Source organism: Alosa alosa, chromosome 3 (assembly GCF_017589495.1).
Source record: "Alosa alosa isolate M-15738 ecotype Scorff River chromosome 3, AALO_Geno_1.1, whole genome shotgun sequence".
Lineage (NCBI taxonomy): Eukaryota > Metazoa > Chordata > Actinopteri > Clupeiformes > Clupeidae > Alosa > Alosa alosa.
In genome coordinates, this window is record NC_063191.1 from 28,322,373 (window position 1) to 28,346,635 (window position 24,263).

The window sequence follows — 24,263 nt, forward strand, 5'->3', positions numbered from 1 at the left end:
GAGAAGAAGGAGGAGGAGGAGGAGGAGGAGGAGGAGGAGGATGGTGGCCTGCCTGGGTACCTGAACGACACGCGTCGGCTCGGCATGTACGCCAAGGACATGATCCTGATGATCAACGACACAGCCGCCGTGGCGTACGACTCGGTGGAGAACGAGTGCGCCTTAGTCGCCATGGCGGAGCAGATACCGCGGAATCACGTCAGCTTCATCTCTGCCAAGAACCAGCTCTACGTGGTCGGAGGCCTGTTTGTGGACGACGACAGCAAAGATGCCCAACTCCAGTGTTACTTCTATCAGGTACCTAACAGAGTGTTAGCTGCAGTTGGCCTCTGGATCAGATGAACTCACAGATAAACTGACTAGTGCGCCTGCTTAAAATCTTGAAATGTTTAGAGCAGATCCATCCATAGATTTGTGATATATTCTGTTCAAATGCATCTCGGCAATGTTGACATTTTAAATTGTGGGTATATGAGGCAGGTATATTAGGGACATTATAAGAAATGTTACTGTTGTCACATTAGAGGACAGATCCTAACCAAAATGGGCGTGGCTCTTTCAGCTGGACCCCATTTCTGCTGATTGGACAGCACTTCCCCCTATGCCCTCCCCCAGATGTCTTTTCGCTATGGGGGAGTGTGACAACTTCCTGTTTGCTATTGGTGGCAAAGACCTACAGACCAACGAGTCCTTGGACTCAGTGATGTGTTATGATACTGAGTAAGAATGGAAAAAGATATGCATTGATATACAGCATATTTGTTGTTCCTTGTGTAGTATTATACATTATTGTTGCCTATAGCATTTCATTTTACTGTTTATTATAAATCATTATATAATGTTTAGTTTACCATAGATAGTGCACATTAATGTAGTGACTAATCTGACCATGTGCTGTACAGTAAACTGAAGTGGAGTGAGACCAAGAAGCCGCCGCTGCGGACTCACGGCCATTGTGTCATCTCACAGTACGGAATGATCTACTCCATAGGAGGCAAGACAGATGACGGGTCAGTCGACTTTTTTTTTATATTTGAATGAATATGGTATATTATGAATATGACACCAAAAAAAAAATCCCAGAAGACTTAAAGCTTCAGACGTATTGATTAAAAATCTAAGACCTATTGGGATTTTGAATACATTCCATTTATCTCGCTGACGACAGCAAACACATCAACAAGATGTTTGTGTACAACCACAAGAAGGCCGAGTGGAAGGAAGTGGCTGGGATGAAGACGGCTCGGTCCATGTTCGGCGCAGTAGTGCACAAGGGGAAGATGATCGTGGTCGGAGGGGTCAACGAGAGTGGGCTGTTGAACTCATGTGAGGCCTATGACTTTGGAACAAACAAGTACGTGCTCTTGTGTGTGTGTGTGTGTGTGTGTGTGTGTGCGTGTGTGTGTGTTTGTGTGTGTGCAGGCACACCCATTAAAGATGTATGGAGAATGTGTATATGGTTTTGATAATATAAGATAAGAGAAGATAAGATAAGACTTTATTGATCCCACAGCTGGGAAATGTACTTGTCACAACAGCCCAGTAGTATATGAATAAAAGAGTAATCATGGAGTGATCATGGTATTTAGCAGACGCTTTTTTTTCCAAAGTGACTTGCATTATATGAGCATTACATACAGGCGTTAAAGTTCTCAGCCAAGAATGAGGAATGAGCAACAAACTATACATTTTATTCTCCCTTGATTAGTTAACCATGAATTAACCCCCCCGGCTAGGTGGGAGGCCTTCCCAGACTTTCCCCAGGAGCGGAGCTCCCTGAACGTGGTGAGCAGTGGGGGGGCCCTGTTCACCCTGGGGGGGTACACCATTGTCGAGACGGACGATAAGGAGTGCGCTCCCACAGAACTTACAGACATCTGGCAGTAAGTATGGGTCCATTGGCACAGGGCGGTTCATGATGGTTTTTTTTTGTTTGGATTACTTAAACTCTGTTATAATTGTATTTCATAGCGCATTTTCAATCACCTGTACTCTTCAAGGAAAACTTCACATATAATTCACCTTATTCACCCGGCGGCCAGAACGAGGCTAAAGGGAACACTTGCCATTACACCTCAGTCCAGCAGATAGTGGTGGTAATTGCAAACTGCCAAAAAAAAAACTCACTGAAGAACAGGCCAGTGAACCCTTCTTCTTTTTCGGTGAGCTTTTTTTTTTTTGGCGAGTAGCCTCCTGAGCCTCATTCTGGTCAGCGACGGAATGAGGCGAATTGCTAATTAGAACCCTTCAATGTTTTATGTTTAATGTTGTGGGACTCTTCCTAGAATAGAAGTGAATGAAGCCCATCATGCCACCAGTCCCACTGCCGTCTCACTGCTGTCTCATTGTCCGTCCCTGCAGGTACGAGGAGGACAAGAAGCAGTGGACGGGCCTGATCAGAGAGATGCGCTACGCGGCAGGGGCCTCCTGTGTGTCCATGCGCCTCAACCCCACCAAGATGCCCAAACTCTAACTCCGTTCTCATTCACACACACATAGCTCTCATAGGTCCAGAGGCAAAACATACCAGAAGAAAAGCACACAAGTCATATTACGGTATCCTTGTTACATTGGGAAAAATACCCATCACAATTAGTAGTGTAAGCACACAACTAAGTTGACAGTGTAGTATCGCAGGGCTTAAAGCAAGGAACATCTCTGTGCTTGAGTTTATCAGAAACCTTTCAAAGCCTGGGAGCTTTATGTCCTGATACTGAGTAATGTAGTTGGACACACCGCTAAAGGCCCAATGAATCAAGGATACTTGTGATATAGATTGTTACTAAAATGCTGGTTGGTGTTTTGTCTGCCAGTATGCCTACTGAATGTGAAAATAGTAGAAGCACAACATCCATTTTTCATGAACATTCTTGTTCAACAATTTTGTTTGTTGGAGTTTCACCATGGCAACACTGCATGCTCGACTGAACAAGTGATTCCTTTAAGTTTAAGTGCTTAATTTTGAGCATTTGAGATTGAGATTTGTTCCGAAAGTTTCAGCAAGAACTGTTAATGATGCTTTAGAGAAAAGTGGTCATGTAAGCCTGCATCATTTCACAAGCATTACACCAGCGGATTCTAAAATTTGAGCAGGACCTCTTGGCTCAGGAATGTCTAATACCAACACACTAGCACCACTAGAGGGCATCATTGTCAACATACACTTCTTGCCTTGAGGACTACAAACTCAACCAGTTCACATTTTTACACTTATTTTGTTTTGGTACACTGTGGAGTGAGTGGCTTGGGGTTTCACACTAATATTCCATTATCTTTCTTCCTTTCTTTAAAAAAAATAAATATGTGTTGTGGGGTGGAGGTATGGCATTCTTACTCTGCTGTGATCAGCCTAGCAGATGCATCATGCAGAGTTCAATCAGTGTTGAAATGCTGACCACTGTTCTCAACATAAACCAGCAGAGGTTTAGTATAGGACACTGCCACATGTTGTTAAAAAAGACATTTCACTTTAAATAGACTCTGTTGTAAGTTATTTTATAAAAAATAAAGTTGTATTGACCATGCTGCTTTTCATGTGATCGTCCATACATATATATTGCTTGCCTTGACTGCTGAAGGTTAAGAGCAGGCCTTTTTGATTGGGTAAATAATCAAAGAGTTGATGAAATGTGTACAAAAGAGCATCAGACATTTTATTAAACATTCTGTAGCGATATTAGCACAGTGGTCAAACTCAATATTAGCACATAGGATTCACACTCATGATTTAATATATTTCCCAAGGCATCGTCCATTTTTTGGATGAGTCTCACTACCATACTGCAAGGTGCACTTAATCCCCAGTCAGTCTCCCTTCTTGCTCGTAAGCATGGTCATCTTCAAATGATGTCCAACCTTGATCCTGTGGCAATGCACTGACCTACGTGACCTTTATAAAAAAAATATGTGTATGTGCATATTCATGTCTGTCAGAAGTTCATGGTAAGTCATGGAATATTCTCTTCTTTAGGTACTGTTGCCACGCATCGTGAGTGGACAGCTCCATAGAGTTCCATTCATAGTGAGGGATCTATTGAAGCAGAGTTGGGAAGTCACGAAATTAGGGAGGAAGTTGTATTCATAACTGATTTCACATAGTACTTCACAGTGAAAATAACAGTCTAAACAAATAGTAGAAATATTAACAGGCTAAACGTCCTAAAGTAAATCATACATTTATGTAAGATGATAAAATTAAATAAGAAAATGTATTTCATCCAAAAATGTCCAGTCTGTACAGGTCAATGGGGTAATGGTGATTATGAATAACTGAGATGCTAAAAATGCAAGCTGCTTTACTTGCAGTTTTTTTATGACTACACAAATATAAATATTCACACACACACTATATATAGAATAAAATAATAAAAATAAATAATTTTTTATTTAAAATAAAAATATTTACAAACACCAGTGTCTTTTACTTTACCTGGATGACATGGTATCCAAGAATTTCCAAGTGCCTTTTCCTTAAAAGGACCTCTCCTTTCCTATGCCGAGAGTTTTTGCAGAACGACCTTGGGCCGAGGAAGTCAAGGGCGATTCTTTTCAGCAGAGAAGACAGCAAAACAAAGGTCAGATTAACCGTCTGTGTGACTTTGTGGATTTTGTTACTTTACCTGAAACTATGATGCTCTGACTAGTTATGTTCAAATTCCTTCAACAGAGGTGAACATTCACAGCGAACACTTTCTCTGTTTACCTTTCTCTTTGTCTTTTTTCACTTTTTAATTTTACCAAACCAAATTTTATCAAACAATCCATTTCATTGGTAACTAACCTTCTAAAATTGTCTGAGTGTTCACAAATATTTGTGGAGATTTCAAGGCAAGCAGAAAACTTTGCAAATGTTTGCTAACATTCGCTAATGTTTTCGAATTTGAACGCCCCTCTGGTCTATTGAATTTTGAAAGGAATAGCGTTTAATTTCTGGTGGTGAAAAACTGAAAATATTTTCCTCATTTTGCCATTTGACTGGGTGTGTGTGTGTGTGTGAGTGTGTGTTTACCTATATGTGTGAGCCCTGTCTGTCTGTCTGTCTGTCTGTGTGTGTGTGTGTGTGTGTGTGTGTGTGTGTGTGTGTGTGTGTGTGTGTGTGTGTGTGTGTGTGTGTGTACCTCTGGGCTGTGTACGTCCCATAAGTGCGAGAATGTGTGTGTGTGTGTGTGTGTGTGTGTGTGTGTGTGTGTATGTATGTATGTATGTATATGTGTGTCTGTGTACCTCTGGCCTCCTGCGGGGAGCTCCGTCCTCTCCTCGGTATTGTCTGACACCCACTGGACCTTGCCCTCTTCGCTGATCTGCAGCTGGCTGGGCATGGAGTAGGGCACCGGCTGGCCCTGTCGGTCCAACACACACTCAAAGTCTGGGGAGAAACCACAACACATGCCAGTCAAACAAACCTCACATCAAGGAGAATGGGGAGAGAGTATAAAGTATGGAGTGTAGAGTGGAATACATGTGGTATATTGAGAATGAAGTAAGGGTGTGGAGTAAGTATAGAAGTATGGAGCATGGAATGAGTGTAGAGATTAGTGTAGAAGAGTGTGGAGTGAGTGCAGAGAGTAGAGTGTAGAAGAGTGTGGAGTGAGTATAGAAGAGAAGAAGTGTGGAGTGAGTGTAGAAGAGTGTGGAGTGAGTATAGAGCAGGGGTGGGCAAACTGCGGCCCGCCAAGCACTTTCATCCGGCCCGCCGAGCATTTCATTTGGTTATCAGGCTGCTCGCTATTTTTTTCCTGCGATAGAAACGACGTTGGTTAGCTTTACTGCAAACTGCTTTTCACTCTCCTTAGAGAACATTATGTTAATGTCAAAACATCATGTTAAATAGAGATAACATCATGTTAAACTAAGTTAACTCTTAGTTATCTCCTTTGCAGCAGATCTAACGTGAACATTATGCGATCCATTTAACTGGGAACGCGTCTGCACTCACGAGAGGGAGAGAGAGCCGCAGGTTCCAGCTGGCTTGTCATTGTTGATAATTGATAAGGAAATCATGAAGGCAACAGTAGTGCCCACTACTGACCATTTAAAAACTGTGAGAGGGCCCAGCTGTAGGTACAGCACTAGCCATAGCGGAGCAGGCAGAAGATCATTGAGAAATAAACGTGAATTAAAGCGACTGTCTTAAAGCGACAGTGCACAATTTATACATTTGTTAAACAGCATAAAATTAGCAGCATTTTTAAGCAATTCATATTTTAAAACAAATATGTTTCATACTAAATTATAGGCTATAAAAAATGTATTTTTTTATGTGTGTGTCATGGGGGGGTGTTGTGCGGCCCGCGGCCCGCCGGCCAGTTTTCAAAACCCAATGTGGCCCTTGAGCCAAAAAGTTTGCCCACCCCTGGTATAGAGTATAGAAGTATGAAGCATGGAATTTAGTTCAGAGGAGTGTGGTATGAGAAGAGTGTGAAGGGAGTATAGAGGAGTAGAGTGTTAAGTGTGTGTAGAGGATTATGGAATGAGTGTAGAAGTATGGCATATGGACTGAGTGTGGAGGAGTATGGTGGAGGAGTGTAGAGTGAGTGTAGAGTGAGTATGGAAGTAGGAAGTATGAAGTATAGAAGTGTGGAGTGTGTGCTTGCTTACCAACAGTGTAGAAGTATGGAGTCAGCACGGCCACACGGGCGCAGTTGATCCCGCCCAGAACCTCCCCAAGCATCTTATGGATCTGCTGCTGGACCGGAGTCACAGAACCATTGCCTGTAGTGAACACACATGAGACATGAGAACCATTGCCTGTAGTTAAAGGCACACAGGAGCGGCATAAGATTGTTTCTCAGCCCTAGTGAGGCTCACGGAGTTGGAAGCCTGGGCATTTAGCTCAGTGGTTAGAGCATTCGACTCCCATGCCGGTGACTGCGGAGGTGTTTGGGTTCGAGGGCCGTGAGCAGCGGACGAATTACGACTTTCGGTTACAGTGGTGAGGTGACCCGGATGGGAGTGAGGATTTAGGGAGGTGAGTGTAACGGAGGCGAACTGAGCTAGCAAGCTAGTTGCCCGTGTAAATCCTCACACCCCTAACCTTAAGAACGCTTCTAACCGCTGAGTTGGAAGCCTGGGCTCTTAGCTCAGTGGTTAGAGCGTTCGACTCCCGTGGAGGTGTGTCCAGGGTTCGATGGCTGCGAGTGGCGGGTGAAGTACGACCTTGGTTCCACCCACCTCTCTTCTGCTGCTGTTTGCAGTAGCGCTCGTGGAACCAGGGCACCTGGTACTCGGGGCACTCCAGGCACACGGCCCGGTTCAGCTCCATGAGTCGGAGCCGGATCCGCATGTTCAGGGCGTCCGGTAGCGCTGAACATAAAAACACCCAACACACACCGTAAGCCACGCACACTATACACATCATCACACACACTTTAGATCAGCTTTTCACTTGTGAAATGTGAAGCACACTGAATTGCCTCAGTATATGATATGTGCTATGCATCTAAACTTGCCTTGCCTTGTGGTGGATAAAGTGAAATCAACTCAACAGAAATGCAAGAGTAGGAGTCAACATAGTTGCTAATGAAGTCCTAAAGATGACAATTACTAGAGGGAGAGTCACTAAAAGTCTTTTTAAAATTTTTTGAACAATTTAAGAAACTAAGATTAAAGGTACAACTGCTAAAATGCATATTAAATACATTATTTTTGCGTGGCCAGTCCCCTTTAAAAGGACGCCAGGGAGTTGAATGCGTGATATTTGTATGGGTTACTGCCTGGACGTCATGGGGGCCCTGGGGGCGTCCATACTCACTCTCCAGCTGGGAGTCCAGCTTGGCCAGGAAGTCCACGGTGAAGATCTCCTTGATGACCTCCTCTGGGAAGTAGTCGGCCAGGGCCAGCGCGTACGCCAGCAGCACCAGCAGGTGAGGGTCAAACGAGCCTGAGAGAGGGGGAGGGAGAGAGAGATTTACATTTACATACAGCTCATCCAATTCAAAGATAGTAGCCGGTTGCACCAGCTGAGTTTATGTTTTATCGTAAGTTTGGAAGTCTGCATCTCACTCTGCAACCTCAGAACTATTTGTACTTTCAGTAGCTTCTAAACTCCAATGTAGTGCATTTTTATGTTCAAACTAGACAAAGATGCAACTTACACTCTGCTAATTGCAAATTAGCCAATTGGCTAGAAACCTTTTATGCAACACATCTACACATATTGTTATGGCATATTGTGACATTGTGTTTATGTATGTAAATATGTATGTTGCATTGTCCCAGACAAATAAACTAATAAATAAAATAAAAAATGGCAACAGACCATCTTAATCCCATTCCACTAGGCCTACAGAATTGTATAAATCAGACTCCACTGTGCTTCAAGAAATATATGAATAAAAATCTACTGTGTGATACTATTCTATTATCACTTTTAGTGTGCGAACAAGTTCAACAACATATTTTCACATTTCCTATTTCCTATATGCAAGAATCTATTAAGCCTGTTTATTTCCTTTAAAAATGCAGTATTATAATAACCAATATGCATGAGATCTTACTGATATGTGGGGTAAGGCGTTGAATGCACGCGTTGAATAACTCGTCCACTAGTGGCGTGTCATAGTTCAGCACGGCGAAAGGCAACAAGGTGGCGTAGGTGGCCGAGAAGTGAATCTACAGGAGAGTGACAATTGCACAAACATTACAACAGAAAGGTCACCCAGCAAAAATTGTGTGAAAAACAGATGTTTTATAGCCTTCTTGCAATGAAAGTGTTTACATGCAATTTGATGTGCTCGCAAAAGCCCATATGACTTAGTCAATAACTTGGCAAAAGAATGTAAAATAATACATTTGTATTTTGAGTAGTAGAACTAAATTGTAACTTGTGTAGTTGACACTGTGACATATAAAGTTAAGCTTGCCAACAGCTTAACAGTCAGTCATAGGCCATATGCAGGTAAACATTGGCCATTGATAACAGTACAACCATGACTTAGTTTGTGATACCTCTGTCAGTAAAGTGGAAAGAACAGAACATAGGAATGCAGTGAAGCTTCATTCAAGGCAACATTGCAAATAAACCAATTGAATCTACACAACACCCAACTGTGCTTTACCTTCTCTAGCAGACCCAACACAGACCCACAGAAAAACAGAAACAGACACACACACACCTGCTGTATGTTCTCCAGTGCCACCTGGGCGATCCGATCCAAGAGGTGCGGGCTGAGGTAGTTGGTGCGTGTCAGGAAGATGGCCACATCCGGCACATTGCCCGGGGAGATCTGGTCGACCAGTCTCCGACATGCGGCCACCGACTCCTCCAGGAGCATCTCCTCGAACCACTCCCCCGACAGGTACCGCAACTCCTCTAAGAGCAGCTCCAGGCGGTCCGCGTGGCCCAACCTCTCATGGCCGCAGCGGATCAGGCTCTGGAGGAGTCTGGGGGACAGGGGAGAAAAGAAGACCTCATGTCTCATATTTTCACACGTCAATTCAAAGGCATTTTTAATCTATGATTTACAGTACAGATGACTGATTTTTTTATCAGTAACAGTACTAACAAACACATGACCTTGCAGTGGTTAGGGTCTTGCTCTACCATTTCAACTACAGGGATCAATAACAGAAACATTTTCGTTATAACAGGGCAGCAAACATCAGAAATCAGTACAGAAGATCTAAGGACTCTAAGGACAGTCATAAATAATTGAGAGCTGAGATGGCAGACACAAAGTCTCCAACTCACAACGTCAGCCATGGGAGGCACACATGCTAGCGGCACACATGCTAGCGGCAGACGTGCTAGCAGCAAGGCCAAACCCTGTGGGTGTCTATCCATGTCTATTGTTTATTCAACTAATTTAGTGTTCCAGGGCTTCCATGAAAAAGAGATTTAGATCTCAATGGGACTCATCTTGTAAAATAATAAACAAACAAACTGCATCAACTAAGCAGTTCAGCTTTGGAACCAACTTCCCAATGACATAAAAAAACATGCTCCAACTGTTGCCAGTTTTAAATCCAAGACCAAACTGTTCTTACAGTTACACCAACTCAAAGTGTATTCAATTATTAATACTCCCAACCCAGGCAGAGTCCCCCACACACACACCTAACATAGCGGCTGGGGGTGCTGTGGAGGTACGTGGGGTCGTGACGGAGCCACTTGGCGATGGCCTGGGCGTGGGTGTTGAGGTCGTTGAGGTTGCACTGGGGCAGGACGGCCTCCACGCGGGCCAGTGCAGTCTCGTCCAGCCGGGGGGAGGGCAGCATGGACAGGATGCGCGTCAGCATGGTGACCTCGTACGGGAACACGCTGGACTGCAGGAACCTGGGGAGACGAGCGAGGATGGAGGAGTTCATGGAGATAGAGAGTGTGTGTGTGTGTGTGTGTGTGTGTGTGTGTGTGTGTTATCTAATATATATATATATATATATATATATAAAAAATATGTATCTATTTTCTTCTCCTCTTTATGGTCTGTATGTTAGCATCCTCTAACACCTCTTGGCTTTAGAACTCACTTGAGCATGATGGTGCGGAGGCGGTTATAGATGTCCGGACTCTGGTAGTGCAGCACCATGAGGGTCTGGGTCGCCCTGACGATCTCCACTGGACGGAAGTGGTCCAGGTTTTTGTGCAGAATAGAGGCAAACCTGTGGGCACACTCAAAGTAAGACTCACATCCTCCCACACATAGTTATACACGCACCTCTTAAAAAGTTCAGATGGATGCGACTGTTGTTAGGATATCATATTCTTTAAGTGAGATTTTCTGACTTTGGATGCATCTTTTTTATCCTCTCAGTTGTCTACTTGTGCCTGTTCTTTTAAATAAACTGTACTTTATCAAACCTCAGTGCACAGCATATATAGTACAATGTATACAGGAATCTGTGTTTCACACAAAACTGTAAACTGTGAGGAGGAGGACAGAAATACTTACTTGTTGATGAGCTGGGGGTTCCTGCACTGCAGCTCCTCCAGAGTCTCTGCCACAGCCAGGGCCTGCTGGCCGTTCAGTTCATCCGCCAGGAGCAAGGCCATTCCCTCCAGCCTAGCACAGCAGCACAGCACAGCGCTGGATTAGAACACTACTGCCTCATATTTAAGCTACATATTACGCTACCTATTGCACTGTACCAGATTGTTCTGTATTTTTTGTAAGTCACTTTGGACAAAAGTGTCAGCTAAATGAATGAGTCGGAATGTGTTGGTCAGGAGTAAGATGGTTAGAATGTAGGGGTCAGCCTGGATTCTTTTAGACACTTTATCCAGGATGGGAGCAGGCGTTACACAATGATAACCAGCGTTTGAAATCACTTTGCATATAACCAAAAGTTCCACTGACCATTATTATACGATACAGACATCTATTTTTATTGAGTAAAAAACGATGTGTTTGCGGTCCTTTCATGAGGACTTCTGTAATTTCACCACTGATTGCATCGAAAATGAACTGAGAGTGTTCAGACCTATCCTCAAATGAGACTGGTTTGGTGTCAGCCAGGCTGGGGGTCAGGTGACCTTTGACCCCATGATCTAATGTAACCTAATCACATTAGGCAGCATTTATGCTTTTGAACATCACTCAAAATTCCTAAACGTGTGACACATTGTGCAATATTCTATTCTAACAGGAAGTAATTTCTTGATCCCATCTCCATCTCTCTCTCCCACTTGTTTCCTGTCACTCTCAACTGTACTATATACACGTTGCCAAAAAGATCCCAAAATACACATAAACAACAACAACAACAATCACAAACATGAACCCTGAGTCTCTCCGGCCGGTCCCCCCGCTCACCTCTCGCGGGTGTCCTGGTTGACCATGGGTCCGAGCGTGGCAAAGAGCTTGGTGAAGGCCCCGGGGTCGCTGCTGGCGTCCACCAGCTCCAGCAGGCGCTGGCGCGAGGCCAGGCGGAAGTCGCAGTTGTTGAACTGCAGTGTCTGGTAGAGGCCCGTGATGATGAAGATGTCCTCGGCGCTCATCTGCGGCACGTTGAGCAGCAGCAGGCGGTTGCACTTCTCCAGCAGTGGACGGTGCGTGTGCTTGGAGTTACGCATGAACTGCACCTGGTGCACGGGGAATACATACCAAAGGTTTAAATTTTACATATGTAAATTGGGGAGGTCTGATGATTATGAAGTTTATTCAGTGTATCTGGTAAGGGGGAAGAGTAAAAAGACTGATGTAAAGGTATAAAACAGTGATTCATGATTTATGGACCCTTTCAACAATAAAAACAAAAACAATGCTTGAGCGTTCTATTTGGTTCCCAATCTACTTCCTCTGCATTAAGATAACATATGGAATGTTAAAAAGGAAGTCTTGTGGGGCCAACTATGATGCTGATAATGGAACTCTCTTGAAAGGGTCCATAGTTGTTTACCTACATATCACAGCAACAGGAACATGCATGATTGTGAGCTTGATTCTTAAATACCTGCCTCCTAAATATCTGTCTACAACTCACAATGCTTTTGTGCATGAATCACACACACAACAAGAATCTGACACAAACAAGAAGCTGAACATGAAACCTGAAACTGCTGCTTCCGCAACACTTTAACAATCAGGAATGTGAAGATGCAATCAGAAAGCACTGCACTCACAAAATGTTATGGCAATCATGCGTGTGGGGGATTCGCTCTGACAGTACACTGAATCACAATACACTGGGGTGTCCAGAGACAACAAAGGACACAATCATAAATAAGGCGTACAGTATCAAAAGTGACACAGAGAGAGGAAACGTCATAATCTCTCGTATGTTCCACTTATGTGACGCACCACACGGCGCGGGTTGTTGTACTTGGTTGGGTCCATGGAGTCGAGCAGGACGTCGGCCTTCTTGATGAGCGCGTCCCGCAGCCGAGGTGACGACAGGGAGGAGATGCTGATCATCAGTGTAGTGAGCACCCTGAGGAGAGTACGGGAGCCGTTAGGTAGAGGAACTGAGGAACATACACACACTTTCTACCCTGAGGAGAGTAGAGGGGCCGTTAGGTAGAGGAACTGAGGAACATACACACTTTCTACCCTGAGGAGAGTAGAGGGGCCGTTAGGTAGAGGAACTGAGAAACATACACACTTTCTACCCTGAGGAGTAGAGCGGCCGTTAGGTAGAGGAACTTTTTCAATATTTCCATCGCTGATGTAAATGTGGACTTTACTCTGATGGACTTCGATGCTGACATGAACCGCCCTTACAAGGTGTTATAAATAAATCGAGATTCCTAGGAGACACTATAACTTGGACAGCAATGGACACAGGTAGCACCATGACCGCATACACAGCACAAACAAAGCACAAAGCAGAGGAGGCAACAGGAGGAAAGGAGGAAACAGGATCTCTCTGGATTTCACTGATTCCAATAGGGCAGGAAAGAACACACATGCAAAGATTCCAGTGGGGTCTCAATCTGGAGAACAGAGGTTATTTAAGTTGTCTGATGCCAGGTATGTCCACACAATATATTGTAGTCAAACAGAGAATCTGAGTGTCTTAACAAAACCAAACAGCAGAGGAAAACCAGCACCCACCTTGCATCGTTTATCAAGTGGAGCTTCTGTCTGAGAATCTCCGTAATCTCACCCATCAGAGTGCTATGCTGCAGGTACTGATCATTAAGGCAGATAGAGAACTTGGAGAGTGTGGGCATCTGAAGCCTGGGAGAGAAGGTGTCCCACAGCTCAACACACTGACGACATGGCAATACTCAGCTTATTTGTGAATGCTCAAAATGCATTTCCAATCCTAAATGCTTCAAGATACAGGATTGGAGGGGATTGAATGGGCCACTCACCTGTCTAGTCTGTTCCATGCCTCTGTCACTAACTGCTGGATGAAGGAATCATGGGGTTCCACACAGAGTCTGTGAAAAACACATCACGTCAAATTAAGTGTTCATTATATTTTAACTTCCAGACTTGTGTCAATCGTTCATCATAACCTGGACACAAAGTCCACCTTACTCTAAGTCTGTCCAAACACAAACACACAACACACACACACACACACACACACACACACACACACACACACACACACACACACACACCTGCCCCACACCTGAGTGCATCGTAGAGCATGTCCACCACCATGCTGTCGTCCATCTGGCTGATCTTGTTCTCGGCCAGCACACGCAGCGTGAGGAACTGCGGATGTTGGCGCACCTGCTTGATTGTGCGGAGGAGCTCGGGCCTCTCCTTCTGGAAGTGCCACAGCAGGCCCATGGCGCAGCCCACATGGCCCACCGACAGCTTGGCCTTGTGCCGCCCCACCACCTCCAGGACCTGGTCCTCGCCTGAGCACGCCTGCAGCTGGTCCATCACCTGGTCCCGAGACAACGGGCTCAAGCGGAGGAACCGCCGCTGGGACGTGCAAAGTCTGAGGGATGTCAGGCGCAGCATGGCTGGTGAGGAAGGGGTAGGATGAGGAGAGAGGAGGAAGGAGACTAAGAGGAGGAAGGGGGGGGGGAGGAGGAGATGGGAGTGACCAGGTTTGATCAGGAGGGTGTCATATTCAAGCTATATGGGATATGCTGGTCATCATGGTTCTGTTTAAAATTAGGAGTTCGGTTCAAGTGAAATGCTGTCGTCGTTTGTCATGTCTGAAGTGTCACAGCTGCAGATAAAGAGAAAGAGGAATTGAAGTAAGTTAAATGTAAAACTTAGATGACAGCTAAGAAACCTCCACAGTATTTCTTAGATTTAGAGATGCTGACATGATGTGCCATAGTTCTGCCTAAAATTATTCATATTTTTTGTCAAATTGCGCAAAGACGTGCAGGTTTTAAGTGTCACTACCTATTTTATACAGTCTATGGTCACTGGTCAGGTGTCAAACAAGAGGGTAGGTGTGCATGTAGCGTGATGCTAGTAGCCAGTTTACTAATGTTATCGTAGCCTAACTTTGGTACATACAAGTCTCAAAATTCAGCTTACCTCTTAAGGTGCAAGTCCACATCACAACACCACCGACGCTGGCCTGAGGTCGGTTATCATTGTGACAGATAGCGGGTTTGACTTTCAAGCATGGCTAACGACAACGCACGTCCCAGCGTTATAAAAACGACCTGGCTAACTTAGCAACTCACGTGGGGACCCTTGTCATATTTGTCTATGCATAACGTTACAACATAGCTAACACGCTTGTCGGGGAGTTTGGTAGAGACTGTATTCTGACAGGATCTTTTCACAATTATCAATATTCTTCTACTGTGTGCTTCAGAAAGAGCGGTTTTCGGAAATATTTGTTGAAGCCGGGCATTGCGGCCAACAGTGGGAGTATGCGGTTAGCTAACATGGAAAGTAGAGACAGCAGCTAGTCTGCTCACGCTTGCCACTGTAGGACAGGAGTGCAATTGCTGTTCACGAAGGAGAATCATACAGACTCTTCTGTAGGGCTATATTTACTCTACTATTTGATCTGTTCTCACATATTTATTGGCAGCCATTACCGTGGGCAAATTTTTAAAAGTACAAGACAAGTTATGTTTATGGGATTTGGCAGACGCTTTTGTCCAACGCGAATCACAAAATAAGCAATTTGGACATAATTGAACTATTTGACTCACATCTAGTGTATGAAAGAGCAAGGTACGAATTCCAGAAATGGATGCTTGCTAATAGTAAAATGCTTTACAGAATTGTTTACAGAAGCCTACCACCAAATTCATCAACATGTTTTTTCTTAGATTAGTAAATATTGTAAATATATTATTCAATTCAATTTCAAGACATTCTGTGTGTCATGTTTGCCTACCCTGGAGTCAAATATGAGATATCTCACACAGCTTTTAAAAATCCAGACATTTGTTAGGGACTGGCACCGTTTTTTGTAAGAATACTTACAGTACTTATACAATATAGTTGTGACTTTGCTGATTTGCTGGTATCCTTTATTTTAAGCAAGCCTTCACTGCACAGATATACTGACAACGCTTGATGTCCTTGACTTACATGTTCACATTAATGAAACTTTTATTAAGCAAATCTGTTTTGATATCAGGAAAGACATCAGGAACCATAGTCCCACAACCTCATTCTATAAATGACAGCCTGTGTCACCATGTGAATCCCAGGCGTTTCTTCGCTTTCTGGATGTCAGTCGTCTCGTTCAGCTCTTTGATATCTTGGGAAGCAGCGCCGACGTAACTGGGCATCTGAACACCGGTGTCGTCCTGAACCAGGTAGCTGGGTCGTACCCCACCAAAGATGGGGCCCAGCCCTCCCCCGATGCCCTCTCGTGCCGCCCTCTGGAGCAGGCCAGGGTCACGCCCGGCCTCCTTGGCCGTGGCGATGATGCGCTTGGCGTACTGTTGGAACTGTCTCTCCTCCTCAGACACCAACAGGCCGTTGGTTATCTCAAACGTCTGCAGGTCCTTCGTCAGCTTTTGCTCTCTGGCTCGTTTCTCTGCCTGTGTGGGACAATCGATACGCGATGGCAAATAGCCGGACTCCAGTAATCTACCTCTTTAGCGTTAGCATTTTAAGTGTGACAATGTGAGACATGATTGGAGGGGTCAAATTACATTTGGCTAACACATGAGACTATCAATTTCATGCACAACATGGAAACGGAACTTGGAAATGCCACATTCTTAAGACATTAATTTCTTTACATTTCTGACTCACTGAAAACCTATAAAAAAGGTTGTTAAATTAATCAAAAACAATTCAGATCAGATCAGGTCATGCTCACCATCTGATGGATGTAAATCTTTTGGAGAGTTTGACTGTCCTCCTTCATTCTTGCGGCCTTCATATGCTGTTTCTCCAGGAAGATCCGGTCGGCCTCTTTCTTAGCCATGAGCAAATCCAAAGCTTTCTGCCTCTCTTCTCTCTCTTTCTCTTCCTGTTCTTGGCGCTAAAATGGCCCCACAAAAAGTCAGACATCAAGAACGATCCATATTTGTAAATCCATACTATTAGTATACAATAAATGTAACAATCACACAAATGACAAACAAATGACACCTGCATTGAACATGATACAGCACACTGACACACTGTATAGAATGAGAATGCACCTGGCACCATACTTAAAGATGAAAAGATGAATTTTTACTTTGGTGAGCCAGCCAGTTAACATGTGAGCACAATAAAGCGCACACACACAACCACAATAAAGAGAAAGTTTCCCGTACGTGGATTAGGTCCTTTAGTCGCCTAGACTAAAAGAAAACTTCAATGAAAATCTCCATTTAAAAAAAGCTCTTTGTCTAAGACTAGGCTTAATCCATGTATGAGAAACTGGTCAAAAGTCTTAACATCAAATCCTGTGTAAAACACAACAAGGTCCCATGGGGCCATCTTGGTTTCACGAGAGGCTGCCATTACCGCGGTGTCCCGGTGAGCAGCAATGGACTGGAGCATGGCATCCCTCTTCTTCTCTTTCTCCATCAGCTGACGGGCCTCCCGTGCATCCTTCTCCTCTATGGCCTTGGCTATGAGCTCCTCCTCATTGATCTTCTGCTCCTCCTGATGGGCGGCCAGCCGTGCAATGAACTCTTCTCTGACCTTCTGCTTCTCCCTTGGGGAGAGGGAGGGGTAGGGGGAGATGAAGAGGTAGACAGGTTCCAGAGGATTCAAAGTCAGCACCCGATTAATAACATGCCAAACAAAAATTCTTATTTATCAAATTTCATCAGTGGAAACACCTCTGAACCAGTACTAATATTGAGTACTGAATACCAGTATTGAACATAGCAGTGTTTTTCAACCACTGTGCCGGGGCACACTAGTGTGCCGTGAGAGATCATCAGGTGTGCCGCAGAAAATTACCCAATTGTCACTCACTGGTCCAGAAAAGCAACTGTTGCATCAAAGAATTTATAACCACATGCTCTCATTGATTGTATGATTGCACTATTTGTGGTATGCAGGCATTGTACAACGGGGGCCCCATATCCAGTATTCACAGAATCATCACATATCCAGTTCATAACAGGAATTAAATTAGATATAGTCACCTACAAATGAAACAGAGGGAGTTTTGTTTTATTGAGCAGGTCTTGCATAGAAGCCATAATAAGGCCATATCTGTGTATTATTTGAAATTTTAGGCTGTTTATTTTTTCTTCACACAGGATGTTAGTGTGCCGTGGGACATTTTAAGTGTCAAAGTGTGCCGTGGCACAAAAAAGGTTGAAAAACACTGGAATATAGAGTATGGTGAGTGTTTTTTGGCTGTCAATTTCATGACATTTACAACGATCCTGTAGATGTTCAAATTTGAAAACATCAACTTATCCCGGGTTTTGGTCAATTCTGACAAAGTCCCAACAGTTGCATGCATTACAATTCCATAGTGAAAGTAAACACACATCTACCTGAGCCTCTCTGCTTCCCTTTCCTTCCTCAGCTTCATCATCCTGAGCTTGGCATTGGCAAACATCTGGCATTTCTCCTCCTCAATCTGCTGCTTCTGAGTCTCCACAGCTTTGAGCATGTCTCTGTTGCACATGTACTCCTTCAAATGCCAACAGGAAGAACAACTTCTTTTATAATTGTATTCTTTCATGTTGCGATTTTCATGATGCAACATGACAACAAAAGTTCACAGCTTCCCCATACACTCTTTTCAGCGTTCTGTCTTTTTGCAAACATGTCTAACAAGAAATTACTCATTTTAAAGCTTCTATATGTGTCAGAAGAACCCAAAAAGCATGCATTTAGCACTGAATGCAAAAAGCTTTGTGTGAAAGCACAACATAGTTCTGATGTCTGAGTCTCGTACATTGTGGGACTTCAACAAGTTTCTCTTCTCTTCTAGTCTTTTCTCCTCCAGCATGGCCTGCTCCTGGTCGTAGAGCTCCTTGAGACGCTTCAACTCGTCTCCTTGTCTTTTATCCTCCTTCATTTGTTCCTCCTTGGTAAGCTCATGCTCTTTTATTCTTGCAGATGAGAGAAAGAGAGAGAGGGAGGAGAGAGAGAGAGAGAGAGAGAGAGGAGAGAGAGAACCATGTCATTGTAGCTTAACACATTCAGGAATTAATAGAAAATTAATTGAAAATCCCACTGCTGCCACAACTGCTTTTACATTTCAAGTGTAAAAGTGTGAAAGCAAACATGCAACAAAAACAAACACAAGTGTGTGCACACACACACACAAACACACACACTGCAATGTACCAAAACGAACACCAGTTATCTGAAAGGACCATAATTCTAACAGTAAGTGGGTGGCTCTGATCAGTGACAGGTCTATTCCACATCAGCTCAGCCCCAGAAGTCTCTTACTGCTGTAGCAGCCCTTTGACAGTAACTTCGCTCTCCTGCCTCCTCTTCAGCTCCTTCTCCATCTCCTGCTGCAAGGCCTGCTCATCCCGATGCTTCAGTGTGATCATGACCTCTTTGTCCTTGTCGCGGGAGGCCTCACGGATACGTCTCTTCAGCTCAAGCTGAGCCTCTCTCTCCTTCAGGACTTCCGTCAAGAGCAAAGCACTCTGGGAAAAGGACGAAGATAAAAGGCTGCCCATGACAAAAGTGACCATGTTCTCTAACCATGTGTAATTTGAACTTGTTTAAGAAAATATTGTGAGATGCACACATGTAGATTATCTTTACAACTATGAATACTTACATGAAATCCTTTAACTCGATCGGTCTGGTAGTATTGCTGAGCTTTTGCTCTTTCAATGGCTTCTTTCCGTTTCTCGGCCTGGTACATGGCCTCTTCCAGGTCTAGTCTTTTTCGCTCCTCCTCTTCCACCTCTTCTCTAATCTTCTTGGCCTCCAGCTTTTTTTGTCTTTGACCCTGTGGGCAAATCATTAACAAGGTTGCAAGGCGATCATCAATGCTACAGGGTAAAGGAAACAATAATGGCAGTTACAGGCTGATAGGGAATTGAGTCTGGGAATTCTTTTGTGTTCACTGCAAAAGCAACTAACCAATAAACACAATTATTTATATAGAACTAGATGTACCGCAGAGCGGTACAAAATATGACCGCCGCCCAGTCCAGCACATTTTTTCTACAAAAAGAAATCACGATGAAAGGCCTATAATTGCATTATCCACACTCAATTCTCACTGGTATCTGCTAGACAACAAGTACCAAAACATGATTAGTTCATAGATTTCACATGTAAAATTAATTTTATACAACCCCACCTTGCCTGTTCATAATTCTGAGAAATTCTTGATTGTTTGTGTTATGTTTATGTTATGTGTGTGTGTGTGTGTGTGTGTGTGTGTGTGTGTGTGTGTGTGTGTGTGCTTGTGTGTGTGCCTGCGTATGTGCCTGTGCATGCAAGCATACATATATGTCTACTGTGTGAGTATGTGTCATACGTATGATTACTGTGTATGTATGTGTGTGTGTGTGTGTGTGTGTATCTGTTTGTGCACATGTGTGCACATGAAATGGGTTAACATGACCCCTGGAGTCAAACATACTGAAAACAATGGTCATCCTAGGTCCTACAGTTATTCAGATATTCACAGAGAACTGTTCCATGTCCATGTGGGGTACATGCCCACCAAGTTTTACCCGGGGTCCAGTTTCAGTGTCCATGGGGGTAATCCCACTTTTTTGTGGTCTTTCAGTGTCCCGAATCCTTTTTGGTCACTAAATGTACACATAAATTATTTTATTGTAAGGCCCCCATGAACAAAAAGTACACAAAACTTGGCATGCATTCGGAGGGTGTCATAATGATCCTACACTTTTTTTAATTTAGCAGTTTTGACCTTGTCAGCCAGAGATATTGTGATGAAAACACCTAATTTTTGCTTTTTAACTAGGTGGCGCTTATACATGAAATAAGTGGTAATGGGATGGGTTGACATGCCCCTTAAGACCAACATACATAAAAAGGTGGACCTCCTAGGCCCTACAGTTCTCGAGATATTCACAGAAAACTGTCTCCGGCCACCTACAGGCCAGTTGGTGTATAGTAACATAAATTAATTTATTGTGTGGCCCCCATGAACGGAATTCCACAAAACTTGGCGTGCATACAGAGGGGTCATAATGATCCTACACTACCAATTTCGTGCAGTTTTGACTATGTTAGGTCACAGATACCTTCAATTACAACACCTCATTTTTTTTTTGTGTTTAACTAGGTGGCGCTATACATGAAATGAGTGGTTATGGAATGGGTTGACATGGCCCCTTGAGATCAACATACAAAAAAAAAAGGTCCTCCTAAACCCTACAGTTTTCGAGATATTCACAGAAAACTGTGTTCTGCCCTACCTCCTTCGGGGTCCAGTCCAGCGGGGGCTACAGATCAAAACGAAAAACGATGGTTCCATGTTATCCATGTGGGGTTACATGCCCACCAAGTTTCGTGTACCCCGGTCTTTCAGTGTCCCGGGAATCATTGACGGAAATTTGGGCATGAGAAAAAGAAAAAAAAAAAAAAATTCTGACTAAACCTATATGATCGCCGCTTCGCTAGCGCGGCGGTCATAATAATATAGGCTACACATTTCAAACATTCAAATTGAGTGACCACTGAGCTAGATCCTGGTAAAAAACATGTTTATCAGGTCAGATGCTGGAAGTACAGAAAAATACTGCATTTAGCTTTGACCTGCTCATTGGTTGTAGCAGGGCACACATCTTATCAGAATTGAGAGTTGGTGTAGTCAGAGGTTTTTGCTTACAGTTGCATAGAATACTTGCTCTCAATAATTACCATAATGGGAAATATGGTAGACAACTGCTCCTGCGTGTTTTATATGTTGAGAAATCATATTAATTTCAGAATTTTAGGAGCCCTGACATGTAAGTTAATTTAAAAAAATAGCTGAAATAGAAACAGTGTTTACTTATGATGCCTTTGAGAGGCAGTGGTTTTTGACAACAAAGTTTTCTGCTGCTTTAACTGAAGTTCCAGTAAAGCAATGGAAGAGCTAAGCTCTGAACTGCAGTTATTAAACTTTGTATTTATTTGTGCCTGCCTCTTTTACATCAATTCAATTCAATGTTATTGATTTATAAAGCTCCATTAACAATGGTCTTATAGCGCTTACTGTACATTCCAGGGAGACATTGCATTGGCATTAAAATTTTATAATTTCTCAGAAAGGGCTGAGGCCCCACCCAACCTTAAGGGGTGCAAGCATATAGAGAAACACATTTTAATCTGCATCAGCTTTTCTGTTTTGTGTGGACTGGTGAGGTTTCTGTTTCATTAGTCCCAACTAAAAAAATGTTGAGGGGACAAAAACACTAGCCGCTCTCATGGTACAGTGCACACTAATCCAGACGCAGTGAGCTGCCTGCTACAGCGGCACTCGGGGAGCAGTGAGGGGTTAGGTGCCTTGCTCAAGGGCACTTCAGACGCTCCTACTAGTCAGGGTTCGAACCGGCAATCCACCGGTTACAAATCCGAAGCGCTAACCAGTAGGCCACGGCTGCCCCGTTTGACTAATTATTGTAGGCTACACATAGCAATGAGGACTCTTATGTGGCTATATTTCACCTCACTGTGTGCTGAGTGTGTTTCACTATTTCACAGATTGGGATAAATGCGACCAAATTTCCCCTAACGGGATCAAAAGAGTATATATATACTTATACAAACCACAACTAAGCATTCAAACTGACATAGGTCCCCTGACATATGTGCTGGATGTGAAAGCTAACCCCAACATCAAGCATTCAACCACAATACTGCAGGGGGTATTTTTTCACTCTGTCACATCATAAACATGAGCTGAAGCTGTGAAGCTGTGCCTGCTCGATTAGCGATAAATGCCTTCTGGCATAGATGGAAAGGTTCTGGAATCCTCGTTGAAAGACAAAAAAACTAGCACAATCCCCATAGACTTGTCTGGGGTTTTAGGTCCGTTTATAAGGCAAGTGTTGTGCCTCACCCTCAAACTGGTTGGATTGTTGACCAGTAAGGTGTAAGTCAGAGTGGCCACACAAGCCTTGCTGATGCAACGCTCCTGTACAGGCTCTGACAGCTAGGGGGACAGACAACACGCACAGGGGACTCATGGCCCCAATCCTCCAAACGTGCAGGGCAATTCCACACAAAACTGTCACATCCATAACGCCAACTATTCTTGAATTTCCCCTTGAGGATCAATAAAGTATCTATCTATCTATCTATCTCTATCTAACTAACTACCATGGCATTTTTGGCGTTATGGATGTGACAGTTTTGCATGGAATTGCCCTGCAGTTATACTCATCTCTCGTTTATTCTAATGTCGCTAATCGGGCCTGTATTGCTGGGCGCAGAGATGTTTAAATGATCAATGAGCACCTGGGGTTTGCACCTGGTGATATCTTTGGGTCTTTCAAGAGGTCTAAAGGCGTTCAACATGCACTCAGTTTATTAAGCGTTTCTTATGCGTTAAGGTTTGTGTATTATAGTATTTATTTGTTTTCATTAGGCTATTGATTGAATTGACATTCTTTGGTGTAGTCTTGTCTTACCAACTTTTAAATTTAACTATTGTTGTTATTTGTATGTTGCTTTGGACAAAAGCTGCTAAATACCATATAACCTCATCTAAATTAAGTCAAACTTACAGCAATGGTATTGGACCAGAATTTCACCACTTCTTTGGAGCATTGATGCATGGCTTCTCTTTGCTTGGCAGCCTCCTTGAGACTTTCATTATATTTGTTTACATGGTTCAAACTGTCTTGAATACGAAGCCACTCTGACTTCGGCAGGATAGTGACTTGGCGTAGATCCGGCTGTGGCATCGGTTCAGTTTTCATCTCTTGTGCATGAACTATTAGGGAAAAATAGGGGTAACGTTAAGACTATACCCTAGAACAAACTTAATAAACACACAAATAACCAAGGCCCAATACTTACTGTTTTTCGAGGAGCCCTTTCGCCGACCGTACCGGACCACAGAAGCTGATGCTGTTGACATTTTGTTGTAGTCCTGTGTACTACTCTTTCTTGAAGGGAAAGATTTGTTAAATACAATCCATTAAGGGTTTTTTTCGGGGCTAGCTTGCCGACCAAAACAGACAAACCTCCACGCTTACTGCACTTAATAATTTGTCAGCGTGTTACATGTTGCAACCTAGCAACCTAGATTACTTTTGTTGCTGTGTTTCTAAGGGCAACCGCGCGGGGACGAATGAAATGACCAGATGACGAGGATAGAATGTCAAGAACAGAGGGAATGCATTTTCCCTTGGAAGGAAGAGCAAAGACTCTGGAGCGCTAACGTTACAATCTGACATCTTTGATGGTTTATTTGGTTTATTTTTCTTTGGTTTTTCAATTGTAGGCTACTACAACTATACTACATTAACTTGTGATTCTAGCACGACATTAAAATGATGTCGAATAGTCACTTACCACTTTCAACTTACTTAA

The 24,263-nt window shown here is 43.5% G+C and overlaps 3 protein-coding genes across 3 annotated transcripts in view; 1 reads left to right on the plus strand and 2 right to left on the minus strand.

Annotated features, from left to right (window-relative positions):
- Positions 1–3,524, plus strand: part of klhl41a (kelch-like family member 41a) — a 4,799-nt gene extending 1,275 nt beyond the window's left edge. The window contains 6 exon segments of the mRNA XM_048239093.1: positions 1–297; positions 563–720; positions 903–1,010; positions 1,169–1,354; positions 1,737–1,883; positions 2,362–3,524. The exon segment at positions 1–297 is cut by the window's left edge and continues 56 nt beyond it. Of these exon segments, the coding sequence (XP_048095050.1) occupies positions 1–297; positions 563–720; positions 903–1,010; positions 1,169–1,354; positions 1,737–1,883; positions 2,362–2,473 (1,008 nt within the window). The 3' untranslated portion in view covers positions 2,474–3,524.
- A 108-nt stretch (positions 3,525–3,632) lies between these two features.
- On the minus strand, positions 3,633–15,313 carry fastkd1 (FAST kinase domains 1). The gene is made up of 17 exons (XM_048239091.1): positions 14,895–15,313; positions 14,020–14,574; positions 13,754–13,822; positions 13,491–13,616; positions 12,738–12,867; positions 11,751–12,019; positions 10,890–11,000; positions 10,468–10,599; positions 10,055–10,273; positions 9,114–9,381; positions 8,496–8,610; positions 7,751–7,879; positions 7,171–7,302; positions 6,598–6,711; positions 5,224–5,365; positions 4,430–4,544; positions 3,633–4,030 (listed from the first exon to the last, which is right to left on the minus strand). The coding sequence occupies exons 2-17, from the start codon at positions 14,358–14,360 to the stop codon at positions 3,938–3,940; spliced, it is 2,505 nt and encodes an 834-aa protein (XP_048095048.1). The 5' UTR covers positions 14,361–14,574; positions 14,895–15,313; the 3' UTR covers positions 3,633–3,937.
- A 601-nt stretch (positions 15,314–15,914) lies between these two features.
- On the minus strand, positions 15,915–23,968 carry cfap210 (cilia and flagella associated protein 210). Its single transcript, XM_048239094.1, has 9 exons — positions 23,748–23,968; positions 23,453–23,661; positions 19,537–19,710; positions 19,194–19,399; positions 18,691–18,847; positions 18,284–18,423; positions 17,292–17,484; positions 16,654–16,818; positions 15,915–16,369 (listed from the first exon to the last, which is right to left on the minus strand). The coding sequence occupies exons 1-9, from the start codon at positions 23,806–23,808 to the stop codon at positions 16,016–16,018; spliced, it is 1,659 nt and encodes a 552-aa protein (XP_048095051.1). The 5' UTR covers positions 23,809–23,968; the 3' UTR covers positions 15,915–16,015.
- Between the last annotated feature and the right edge of the window lie 295 nt (positions 23,969–24,263).

Coding starts and splice junctions, on each gene's coding strand:
- fastkd1 (XM_048239091.1), bottom strand. CDS start 14,360: ATGCTGCGCCTGACATCCCTCAGACTTTGCACGTCCCAGCGGCGGTTC. Junction 13,823..14,019: donor ATGCTCTACGATGCACTCAG/GTGTGGGGCAGG, acceptor TGTTTTTCACAG/ACTCTGTGTGGAACCCCATG. Junction 12,868..13,490: donor CACTTGATAAACGATGCAAG/GTGGGTGCTGGT, acceptor TACTCTCCTCAG/GGTGCTCACTACACTGATGA.
- cfap210 (XM_048239094.1), bottom strand. CDS start 23,808: ATGTCAACAGCATCAGCTTCTGTGGTCCGGTACGGTCGGCGAAAGGGC. Junction 19,711..23,452: donor TCTGGTCCAATACCATTGCT/GTAAGTTTGACT, acceptor ATTTGCCCACAG/GGTCAAAGACAAAAAAAGCT. Junction 17,485..18,283: donor AGGGAAGCAGAGAGGCTCAG/GTAGATGTGTGT, acceptor CCTCTCCCCAAG/GGAGAAGCAGAAGGTCAGAG.